General features: G+C 42.5%; 1 protein-coding gene across 8 annotated transcripts in view; it reads right to left on the bottom strand.

Annotated features, from left to right (window-relative positions):
* Window positions 1–786: 786 nt before the first annotated feature.
* LOC147642333 (uncharacterized) overlaps window positions 787–12,796 on the bottom strand; it is a 102,458-nt gene continuing 90,448 nt past the window's right edge. For 6 of the 8 annotated variants that reach the window (XM_086805369.1, XM_086805335.1, XM_086805389.1 and 3 more), the window contains 7 exons: window positions 9,602–9,782; window positions 9,246–9,424; window positions 8,945–9,080; window positions 3,809–3,878; window positions 3,536–3,708; window positions 1,502–1,579; window positions 787–1,108 (listed from right to left, as the gene is read on the bottom strand). In XM_086805369.1, the coding sequence (XP_086661495.1) occupies window positions 1,026–1,108; window positions 1,502–1,579; window positions 3,536–3,708; window positions 3,809–3,878; window positions 8,945–9,080; window positions 9,246–9,424; window positions 9,602–9,782 (900 nt within the window). In that variant the 3' untranslated portion in view covers window positions 787–1,025. Of the gene's footprint in view, window positions 1,109–1,501; window positions 1,580–1,906; window positions 2,165–3,535; window positions 3,709–3,808; window positions 3,879–8,944; window positions 9,094–9,245; window positions 9,425–9,601; window positions 9,783–12,796 lie in introns of those variants that run through there. The other 2 variants (XR_015266995.1, XM_086805360.1) reach the window with 2 other exon arrangements.

Below are 12,796 nucleotides of genomic sequence, written 5' to 3' on the forward strand. Positions count from 1 at the left end.
AGCCCTTTTACAATCCCTCCAAGATTCTCATGAACTCAGAGACCTTTCCTTTTAGCAACTAGAAGTGTGTGCGCGTTAAAAACATAATATAGCGATATGATGAACAACACAAAAATATGCACTTGAAAGTTAAACTGCTTTTGTGGGTTGCATTAGTTTAGTTTAGTGAACATCATGATTTTTACCCCCAATTTTGCTCAATTGTTGGGTTTCATTTTGACCTTTGCATTCCTGACTCAAAATAACAGCTCAGCATGTTTGCCATGCCGCGTTTTTTCCAACTTTTGATTGAAAGTACCATTATATTTTTTGAACATTTAAATAGTAATCAAAGAGAGCAGGCAAAAAACCAAGAAAATCTTTCAGTCAAATGATGATTAATGTAATCCTAAGATAGACTTGTATCCCTGCAAGTAACAAATCTTTTTATACTTTCCTTATATAGTTTTTGGAAATGTAAAAGAAGCAACCACAAATGAAAACTAGAAGAATAAAAGAAAAAATAAAAGCTCTGAGCCTTACAAGATGATAACATAATTATAAGCGCATATATACTATTATATAGTATTCACCAAAAAAAAAATAGCATCGAACTTTTTTTCCCCTCATTTGAACACTTAATGATAGATTAAAGGGAAGAAAGCAAATAATTATTAATGCTTAAAATTAAAAGCTTTTGTGCACATCATCCTAATCCCAAATAAAATTAGAACTATTTTTCAATCTTAATCAATTTATTAAGTTGGGTGAAGATATAAGATGGACGTGCATGACTACATAAGTCTAGCACAAAAGCACTCATTTTATTCATTAAGTTATTTCTTTAAAAAAGACAAGATTGCACGAAATGTGCAATGATGTGTGACTTCAAACAAACTTTCCAACCAAAAATCCTAATTAAGCTAAAATTTTACTGGCAATATGCATGTGACTTCAAAGAGATGAGTGACCTCTTTTCTCAACCAGACAGCAAAATTAGCTTTGATGATCTCTAATAAATCACCACATACATGATATAAATAGGTTCATGGAAGCATCGGGAAGCTTCTTTTCTTCAGGTTTTCACAACTTTGCTCAAGTTGCAAAATAACCTGAGCTTGTTCTTTAGCTGCATCAACACATTACAAAATCACACCCTTATTTCCCTTTAATGACAAGTTTTGTAACTAATGACCAGAAGAGCTAATTCACCACTTTATTTTTATTTTTATTTGGGGTGAAATTAAGTTCAAGGTAAAATGGATTTCATTAACATTGTTCTTGAGGGGCAGGTATATCTTACTACATACAATAAAAGTGTAAAAATGCAAGCATAGATTCAATCTACGCCATGGATCGAATTCGACGGTAAAAGTCAAAAAGATTTTAAAGAAAAGATGCACTTTTAATCAAAGCCTGTGGCTATTTTTTTTTTTAAAAGTTTAATGGTACTTTGGACTCTTTTTACATTGGCTTCAAGGTTTCTTTAGATTAAACCCTCATGAGAGATGGAGGTTATTACCTATGTCTCGAACCTTTTGTTTTGCCAAAATGCATTTTTCTTTTTCCTTCAATGCAGCTTGATTGCTTTCCTTTCCCACTGCAGATACATGCATTCCAGTGTTATCACTTAAAACACCTTGTCAAAACATGAATCAAAGTTAACCATTATAGGAAATATATCAGTAGACAAAGTTAACCATTATAATAAGAAATATATCAGTAGACAAAGTTAACCATTATAATAAGAAATATATCAGTGGACAACACATACAAAACCAGAATATGATTAAGGCCATCAAAGAGCATAGAAAGCATCTCTATCCCGGAATATCCAGGACATCCCCTTTGATGTTTGATCCAAAAGAATACCAAACACATGAGAGGGTATAAGGGCCTTCCCTTGAGGCACATTTCATATCTATACTCTGTGTTGTACTTCAATAATTGCTCTTGCTCCTCTCTATCAAGGTCTGATCTCTCACTGATCTAGAGATCTCTCCTCCTGAGTGTCTCTCATCCTTGCTATGAAGTGCTACAAGCCTGCCTCTAAGCCTCCCCTCCTTACACATGGCTTCCTACTTCTCTGCCTCTGCACCATGACCATGCTCACAAATCATCCATATGAGAGTTGTAAGGGTCTCTGCTCTGTGCTGCAGGCTGAGGTCCAGAAAAGCCCAAATATCTGATGGATAGCACAAGATGGCCTCATCAGTAAAAAACTATGCTCCAGAGACACAACAATCAGAAGCTGATACTTCTAGCTCATATTCAGCAAGAACACATGTGCTTGCATTCTGATTGTAAAATCAATGAATACACTGAAACCCAAAGACTGATAAGAAAAAAAAGCTTACTCATCATGGAGATGTCCATTTCTTGTAGTGTGGTGTGACCAACACCGTGTTCGCGAGAGTCAGACATAATGTTTGCACTGGCTCAATAAGGGGTCTATGGTGCCTTTAGTAGGGAGACTAATAAGAAGATTTTCTACGTCAATATCAATTCACATGAAATCATTAGGAGCCTATTCTACAACAAAAAGAATGACTCTCTTATCATGCAGGTAGGGGAAGCCATCACTCACTTGAGTGCAAAGGGAGGCTTAGCTCACCAAACTTTAGCAACTTCATTGCCTTCACTATTGCATTTAGTGCAAGCAGCCTGAGCAAACACAGAGATGCAGTTGGGCATTCTTGATGTCTGAGGAGGACTCTTTGGAGCAAAGGGACTCTTTTGAGCTCAGTAGCGCAGACTAGCAGCAGCCGCATCACAAGTGAGGTTCTAAAGAAGCTCCGACTCAGCAGCGCAGCTTTTTTTTTAATTAAAAAAACTAGCATCATTGAGCCCAGCACTATACGTGAAGAGAAGGAGAGGAGAAAAAAGAAACACAAGAAGGGGGCTCTTATTTTCATTAATTTTACTAATCATCATCATCCTCATCTTCATCATCATGACATATATCCCTTCTCACTGAGCTCTGCAGTAGCTGGCTTGGATGGCAGAGTGAAGAATGCTCGGACAAAAAGGGATACAAGGTATAGCAGAGGAGAGGAATCACTGATGAAGTGGAAAAGTGCTAGAGCATTTTATAGTCTTGTCACCTTACCGCATGATGCACCTTTCAGCAGCCAGCTTAGGGTCGGGAATGCCAAAGTTAGAAAAACTACACGAGGCAATAACATGAACACCCTCCACCCCCCAAAAAATAACAGCCACATGTTGCTAACAAGCTCCCACAATGCTTCTACTTTGTTTCGTAAACAGAACGGGTCTTCTAATAAGTGAATAGAGAGAGTTCAGTGCCAATCAAAGTCCTCAAAAACATACAGTTGGAAAACTTTCAAGCAAAACAATGAAAGTTAGCTTCTCTTACCTTTTTTTGGACTGGGAGGGGGGGGGGGGGGGGTTTGTTCTGTCAACGCATTTAAAGATCAATTTTCATTTAGATTCACCTAAGAAAAGAAACAAAAAGGAAAAAAATAGGAGGTGACCTATTATTGACTCTTTAAAGAAAGGCACAACAGCCTTGTATGATACTCCCTTTTGAACTTACTTGATTTTTGGCACAGCCTTGCCTGAAAAACATATTGCTGGTATAGAGCTGAAGCCTTCTCCTGGCTATTCGAGTTTCTTGTTTGAAGTAGCTTAACTTTGTTTTGCAACTGCTCCAAATGTACTCTCTTTTCTTGGATCCCTTTATCATGCAAACTCTTCATGTGTTCCAGCCTGAAAATTTTAAGGATCCAACGCTTTTGACAAAAGGCATCTTGATGTTAACCGTATTGCTTTGAAAATAAAGGAGTATGCCATGAGGTTATGCTTTTACCTGCTTTCGAGTGCTGAATTCTCTGATATATTCACCATGTCCTCTCCGTTTTTAATCAGCATTTGGAGAGCTGCAGAAGAATGGAGCTAGAAATTGATTAAAAAAAGTTTCTTTTTTGGATCAGCAAGTTGTGCATATCCTACATGTGGCCAGTGCATGTGTGTTCACAAGTGTCATAAATTAATAAGCATTAGAAACCAGAACTACATGAGTATCACCCTAGATGGCTGGGTGCTTTCTCCATGACAAGTGTACTGCTACAGGTACTAGCCATGCGGGACTATGATCAGGAGGGAGACAGTATTCTACACTATCCTGGCATGATGGAGATTGGTGAGATGCGTTACTAGGGAGTTCATTCTGAATATTGTCATGTCCTGTGAGAGTAGTGGGTCGCTCACGGAAGCATTGGTCTATTGAGCCCCTCCCTAAGTTTGTGATTCAAGGATCTTGTTGCCTTTGGTTGTATGGAGGATGCTCCATCAGATTTCTTCATTGGGATCCTGGTGAGTAGAAGTGGATTGATGCAACCAACCCTTTGAAGAGTTTGCCTTTCTCCAATTACACTATACGGAGTGTCAGATTGTTGCTACTTGGGCAGATTCAGAAGATTCCTACTTAGAGATCCGAATTGCCATGGATTAGCACCCCATGTACGCATCCCTGATCATTTGTTTTCAGATGCAGAGCTATCGCGTTGTATGCTTGATATTTGGAGATCTCATGACTTCTTACAGGCCTCTCAAAGCCTGGCCTCTGCTCTCTGTGATATTAGTGACTTTTATCACACATGTGCCTTGTCTAAGAGGCAAGAGGCCTTGGACTTAGAAAGGGCTATTAGACGTAGATTGGCTACCTTGCAGAAAGAGCACGAGAAACATCCTCATGCTCAATGGGTTAGAGCAGAACTTCATCACTCTCTTGAGCAGTGCGCAGAGTACCGTTTCCATGCCCAGGAATCCTTTTGGACACAGATGGGTGGCAGATGTAACAAACATTTCTTTGCTTCTCACGGCCCATCTCATGCCAGAGATAGTGTCAGGCAATTGCAGGATTCACATGGCACTCTTCACTCAGATCCTCTTATGGTTAACCGATTTCTATTGCCAGCTTCTTAGTGCTGAGCCGCATTTTGATTTGAGACATAGGGCATAGAGGAAGGTTTGGAATGCATTGCCACATTTGATCACTGAGGAGATGTGTGCCACTCTGGATGCCCCTTTTTCTATGTAGGAGTTCAGTCATGCTCTTCGTGCCTTACCTCATGGTAAGTGTCCAGGGGAGGATGGCCTCTCCCCTGTTTTTTTCATTACTTTTTGGGATGAGATCGGGGGTGAGATCACATCGGCTTTGCAGGAGATGTGGGACACAGGTTCTATGCCTTCTTCTCTCACCGAGGGGCTTATTTATCTTATTCCTAAGAGCGGGGAATAGACATTGATTGGCCAGTGGAGACCTTTCACCTTACTTGGGGGTGCCTATAAGATTCTTGCTAAGGCAGTGAGCATCAAGTTGCAGCCAATTTTGCAGGATGCTATTCATGATACTCAGAATGGATTCTTACACGGCAGGAGCATCTTTGATAACATTTTCTCGTTTTGGGAGGCCGTCGAATGGGCTAAAGCGAGCAATCAGCCCTTAGCCATTCTGCTCTTGGATTTTGAGAAGGCCTATGATACAGTGGATTGGGACTTCCTTGAGGATACTCTTAGTCATATGGGCTTCTCTCAGAGATGGATCAAGGGAGTTTCATGCATGTATCGTACTGAGCGAGAAATCTGAAACCGCTTCCTAGGTCTTTGGACGAGGCTGACCGACATCCTATTATGTGGAACGAGTTCATTAGGGATGAGGCTGGTCGGCTACTTGGTGCATCTCGTTATATGCAATGGTCAGGATGGGAGAGATGTGCATACACAATTCTTGCTTGGAAGACCTTTAAGAGTCTTCTGGAGGATTGGAGAGTTGCATCCACTCAGCATCTTAGGGGCTCTCGCATTCGTATTGATCAGATTGATGCAACTATTCCGCATGAGTGGCTTTCTGGGACCTTTCACAGAGACTATCATCCAAGTTGGCTGGGAGTTTTTTCCAGGATAGGCATACCTCTGCAAGTCATTGCTCTCCCGGGCCAGGAGGATATAGATTGCCTCATTTATTCTATCATGCCTGGTGGGAGATTGAGGAGATGTAGTATGGAGGAAATCATCCCAGATACTAGGCTTAGTCCAGTGAGGATAGTTGGTCGCTTGGGGAAGCACTGGTTCATTGACCCTTCTCCTCAGATAGTGACTCATGGCTCTTGGTGTTTGTGGCTATATGGTGGTAGTCCTATCAGATATCTTCAGTGGGATCCAGGAGAGTGGGAGTGGATTGATGCCTTCGATCCTTTGAAAAGCCTTCCTTTTTCAGTTTCACTGTTCCGAATGCCAGGCTTCTCCTCACTCGACAGATGCATAGGATCCCTACTCTCAGGCCTCATTGGGAGAGCTATGATATTTCTCCAGTGATACAGTGCAGATATTGGCATAGACTTTGGCACTCATACAGAAGGAGCCAGATCTCTCATTTCTTTTGGTTATTCTTACATGGTGGTCTCCCCACCAATCAGTGGAGATCAGTTTTTGGTGTAGCACCTTCCTGTCCTAGATGTGCGGCAGATTCTGAGACCGTACAACATTGTCTATGGGGATGCAGCACTGCACAACAAATTTGGGGTTCTGTAGCCCAACTTATGGGCAAATTGAGTGGCCGAGCCATGCATGTGACTTGGGGGGCAGTTGCTTGGCTCTCCCAGTCCGGTCCGCAGCTTTTTTATGAGGGCATTGGTACAGATTCTGCTATTTTCATTCGTAGAGGTATTGCCCAGCATGGTTTATTGCAGGATGTTCCTTACTTTGATTATACACCCCCTAGACAGAGGATTGACACCAGTTGGGAGATTATTGCCAGTATTACAGCATGGCAGATCTGGAGAGCTAGATGCACGGAGGCTATTGAGGGTGTCCAGATTTTTGGGTCTCAGTGCATTAGTACTATATGGGGTGATATCATCCACACTCTTATGGCTACTTGGGCTCGCATTCAGGGGCCCTCTTGTTCTGCGCAGGCGAAGCGTGTGATATTTATGCGGGAATGGGACCATGGCATCTTCTTTTCCTTTAGTACCACAGGTCTTACATGGCATCATGATGCTCATCAGTGGTTGGAAATCACCTTACATATTGGGGTGATTCTATTCTTTTCCGGCTTATAGCTGTGATTGTTGTATGTTTTTCTCATACTTAATAGAAGTCTCTTTCTGAAAAAAAAAGAAGAAAATTCCTACCCTCAAGCCACATTGGGATTACTCCATTGATATTCAGATGAGATTTTGACATCGATGCACTCTTATAGGACAAACCAGGCATCCCATTTCTCTTGGTGGTTTTACATGGCGGACTTCCTATCAATCAGTGGAGAGCTATCTTTGGTGCGGACCTATCTTGCCCTAGATTTTCGATGGCTTCTAAGACTGTCCAACATCGTATTTGGGGATGCAAGGTTACTCACAGGATCTGGAGATCTACCTTGGGGCTCTTTTGCACTGCTTTCTCAGTCTAGATCACAGATTTTCTTGGTGGGGACCATGCCACTGCCATTATCATTGGACACTAAATGTGAATGAGAGGAGCTAAAAGGTAAGCGGGAAGGTGGATAAGGTGGGTGATGGGATGGAGAGGAAAATTTACCCTTAAAAATAAAAAATAAAATCTACCATCCTTTCACGTCTTCACCTTCCATTTTTAAATTTTGTTAGCATTTATTATTTTCAATATTATTTATAAAAAAACACCACCTTAGCTTCCCCTTTCTGCACTTCCTCATGACCCCTTTCCTCCTCTTTCATCGCTCCCCCTTTTTGCCCTCTCTCTCATGGCCCCAACCTCTTCGGGCGGTGATAGCATGAAGGTTGGGCAAATAGGTATTGGGCGACAGGCAAGGCTTATGTTAAGGCTACCTCATAGGCAAGATCGCCGAGCAGGGAGAACACCAATCGGTGCTTGCAAGCAACAGTGGCGGTAAAGACAAGGAAAAAATCTTCCCTTTCTCTCCTCTCTCATTGCTCCTCTCTTCCCCTCATTGTTTTTTTTAAAAATTTTCTCTTCCATCACTTCTTTTCTCCTCCTCTCGCCAAAATTCTCTCTCATCGCCTCATCTTCTATTTCATCGCCCTTTATTCTCTCTCTAATCGGACCGCTTCTCTTTCTTTGCCTTTTACTCTCTCTGATTGTAATTTTCTCCTCCTCTCACACCGTTTTTTGGAGATGATCACCACCGCACCACCTATTGGATTTCACCAACCATTCTCCAGGCTAAAAGGGATTCTCCAGAGTGGAGAGCACAGATTAGATCTAGTAGGCCTCTCTATTTGGCATTGAGTCATTGATGTACCTTTCGGAAGTGCTACACCAAGTGTCTCCTATTTGGCTTCTTTGCAGAGTCTATACCGGCCTACCTCACTGTGACCGGAGTCTGCACGGTGCAGTGATTAGCCCTGTAACAGTGATGAGAGATTAATGGAATGTGTTCTGACTATTGTACACTCCAGTGTGTCTTGTTATTTTGTCTTTATTGTTCAATGTGTGAGAAAGCTTTAGTGTGTTAGTCTGTTTGCCGTGACTCTGGGACATGTTGTCCAAAGAGAAGCATCCACTCCTTTGTGTGCCCAGCCAGCCCGGTCCTGCTACAACATAACAACACAACACTCCAATCTCCACCTTAACTGATGGAAGACTTCATGTAGCCTAGGAGTGTGGGCTTGTGACTTGGGAAGGGGAGGTCCCGAGTTGGAATCCCGCAGGTCCCTGTTGGTATTGTGGCAACTTTGCGGTCAAAGTTGTAATGCCTTTGGCATGAAGACCAAGCTGCCTCTGGACGAATACCGAATTGCGACTACAAAAGAATCTACTCAAAGAAAAAAAAAAAACTGATGGAAGACATATTAGCCTTGCCATTGCAGGGTGCAATTTAGAAGAGGTCCCAATGGCATTTTCTGAGCTTTGCCTGATGAATGAAATTCGGGCAGTAGAAAGCCTGAAGATTTCCCTATTTCTCTCTTAGGCTACCATGTAGGATAAAACTGGATGGAATTACCTTTTGTGTTCCGAAGTAGTTGAATGTAGCGGATCTTGTCAATCAATATCTTCTCCAACATCTGTAGTCTCTCAATGTCCCACTGTATCTCATAAATCCCTCTTTTGAAATCCTTCATTCCGATCAAAATCTTGACCTGAAAGTATGATCTTTTATATATGATAGTGGATAATCGAAGATTTTCAAGTACAAGGATAGCATGCTTGTTATGGGGTGTAAGTGAAGCATAGCTGTTTGTTTGTTTAAGGTGAAGATAAGTTCTTTGCATAACTTCCTCTACAATGACATAATTAGTACGGACCTTTAGATTGGCTTCTCTTAGTATGACATCATTGAATTCTTCAATCAATGCTCTTGGAAGCAATGCAGCATCAACATAATCTCCTGCTAGCGGATCCAGCTCGACTTCTACAAGTCCTTGCTTTATGTGCAATAGAAGTGCCAAATTTCTCCTCTTTTTTTCTCTCTTTTCTCGAAACTCTGGAGAATGTAAAAGATGATTGCCACTGTATAAGAAAATGTAAAACCTGAATTACATTTTTAACAGCATTCAAACACTTTGAGATTACACAACCATGTACATTTGCAGCAACATCTATTCCCCTAGACCTTTGGATAGAATAACCCATTCATTATAGGCAATCAGAATCATTTTACCAGCCAAAGTTCTTAGAGCCCTCTCAATCTTCTTCCGATTGAGGTCATCTTGACCAACAAGGCGATTCATATAATCATTCATTTTTGTCATGATTTCGGTCATGGTCCTTACTTCATCCTCTTTCATAATTTTTCTACTGCGTGCGGATAAAAGCCTGTTCCAGACATCTACGTCGATTTCCTGTCAAAACAGTAGGGAGTAAGACTACAGTTCTGAAAAGCCACAAAAAGGAACACATGCACATGCTTGCTTGCCTGCCTGCCCAACAGCCCCACAGCACTCGCGCACGAACCCACACTGTCACACGTGTGCGCACACGCACACACAAATAGTCAGACATGCATGCACGCCTCACGCACACACAGACATATCATCCACGCGCACACATGCACACACCCATCTGGACACACGCGCTCATGCACGGGTGCGAATGTCTACATGCGCGCGCACACACACATGCGCATGAATGTAAGGCATGCACACACACACGTATTATGTCTAAAGAAAAATGCCTTTTGTCATACATTTATATCTGCTGCAAGAATGTAATCCTCTTGATAGCACACCACAAGGGCTAGTTTTATCACACGATAAATGTAAGCACATCACTCAATCAAAGATACTCGTGCTCCACATAGAACCTGACATGGTCAGGAGGATTGCCTCTGATTTTTACTGCCGCTTGTTATCTGCAGAGGCTCACTAACCTCAAAGCGATAGGGCACAACAGAAGGTTTGGGAGTCCCTGCCTAGGCTAATTTTGGATGACGTGTGTGCATTATATGATGCTGTTTTATGATAGATGAGCTTAGACATGCGATTCAGGCATTACCATACGGTAAATGTCCTGGGGATGGCCTCTCTCCCACATTTTTCATGAGTTTTTGGGATGACATTGGAGATGAGGTTACTTGGCATTCCAGGATACGTGGAACACAGGCTCCATGCCTCATTTTCTTACGAAGGGTCTTATCCACCTCATCCCTAAGGATGGTGATAAGACTAACATTGCCCAGTGGAGGCCTATCATATTGCTTGGGACTGCATACAAAATTATTGCCAAGGCAGTGAGAATGAGATTGCATCCAGTGTTACAGATAGTCATTCATGGCACACACAATGGATTCCTCCAAGGAAGAATCATCTTTGATAACAACTTTTCCTTTGGGAGGCGGTAGAGTGGGCCAAGGCAAGGAATCAGACCTTGGCAATCTTGCTACTTGATTTTGAGAAAGCCTATGACAAAGTGGATTGGGACTTCTTAGAGGGTACTCTCTCACGCATGGGATTTTCTCAAGATTGGATCACAGGTGTCTTGCCTTTATTGGGAGGCTCACAGCACTGTGCTTGCTCGTGGAGGTCAAGGTGAGTGCTTCCAGATCTCTCACTCTGTATGGTAGGGATGCCCCTTAGCTACCCTGTTGGATTGAGATTGCCACTGTGCACAGAGGAGGAGCTATTGAGCTCTGAGTTGGATGACAATACAGTGACGTTTCTTGAGGCATCTTACTCATGTCTTTGCTCATTTCCGACTAATTGAAAGAGTTTTGTCTAGCAGCAGGGACCTTTATAAATTGGCCATAAGTTTGTCGGATTTTGAGTCGGTGACCTTGAGAGGATTGATTGAGACACGTGTGTTGGCTTCACATGGATTGAGAGAGGACACACTGCCAGATATCTTGGATACTGCGTCAGGATAGACATTATACCTGCCCAGCAATTTTCCCCTTTGCTCATGAGCATAAAGAAAAAGATCCTTCATTGGAGCTCCAGGAAGCTCGATCTATCGTCTAGAGCCCTAGTGGTAAACCAAGTGTTTCTTGCCAAAGCATGGTATGTCACTTCTTGTTGGTGTTATGACCGTAGATGCATTAGAGATCTGTGACGGAGGGTGATCCACAACTTCTTATGGTCAGGCCTTGATGGCACATCCGATACTAGGGCCAGATTTTCTTGGGAAACTATTATCCTTCCCAAGCATGAAGGGGGATTGAACATCATTGATCCAGAGATCTAGTGCAAAGCTCTGCTTTGCAAGTTGGTGGTTAGAGCATTCCTTCCCTAAGAGCGGAGGCACAACATTCATTTTATTTTCTTCAAGGCAGATTACCGCTCGCCATCCTCCCCACTGGTTTCTTCCATCATCCGGGCTTGGAGAAGTACGTGGGCATTTTTACGTCATAGGCCCCCAAGCTCAGTAGACGAGGTTGACAGGCAGCCCATTATGTCGAATGACTTTATGAGAGATGATCTTGGCAGATCCCTGGGTGCAACAGGGTATATGTAGTGGGCCAGGCTGGGAGAGATGCGCAACGACAGTACTTGATTGGAAGAATCTTAATACTTCCAGATGATCAAAGAGAGCCATCTACCCAACATTTTAGAGAGGGAGTCACCGATGGATTGCATAGATTGATGCAGCTATACCTAACAATTGGATTACCGGTACATTTTTAGATGAGTATCATCACTTGTGGTTGGGGATTTTTCCTGGGATAGGCGTGCCCTTTCATGTGTTGGAATTTCTGAAGCTAGAGGAGGAAGAGGCTGTTGCCTTCTATTCCATTAAGCCTGGATGGCGGATGGAGATTTGTGATGTATAGGTGATCACACCTGGCTTTGTGATCTGTAGTGAGAGTAGTGGGTCACTCTAGGAAGCGTTGGTATACTGACCCCTCCCCAGTGATGGTTACTCATGCTTCGTGGCGCCTATGGCTATGTGGTGGATGCCCTATCAAATATCTACATTGGGACCTTGGTGAGTGGGAATGGACTGATGCGGCTAACCCTATGAGGAGACTCAGTTTGGCCCACAGCTTCTTTTTGAGGGTAGGAGAGAAGATCTTGTTATACTTGTGTGTAGGGGCATAGCTTAGAGATGTTTAGTTCAGGATACCCCCCAGTTCCTGTTGGAGAAATCATAGTCAAAGAGTGTGTTCTAGTGTGTACTAGGAACTAGTTTATGAGTCTTTGTGTGAGAGAGTGCCACGTGTCACTTTGGGAGTTATCCCATAAGCCTATGGTACTTGAGTGTGTGTTCACTCTATAAGAGTGATGTACTTTCTTATGTGTCACATCAATCAAATCAAGCTATCTAATGTTCATCGCTTTCGTTTCCTTCATTTTCATTTCATTATGTTTGCCATCTTTCCTTTCTGCACCTAGTGTTAGCTTGCTCTCCTGTTCCAACATGG

The sequence above is a fragment of the Cibotium barometz genome, chromosome 1, assembly GCF_041138505.1.
Source record: "Cibotium barometz isolate CiBa-2024 chromosome 1, ASM4113850v1, whole genome shotgun sequence".
Lineage (NCBI taxonomy): Eukaryota > Viridiplantae > Streptophyta > Polypodiopsida > Cyatheales > Cibotiaceae > Cibotium > Cibotium barometz.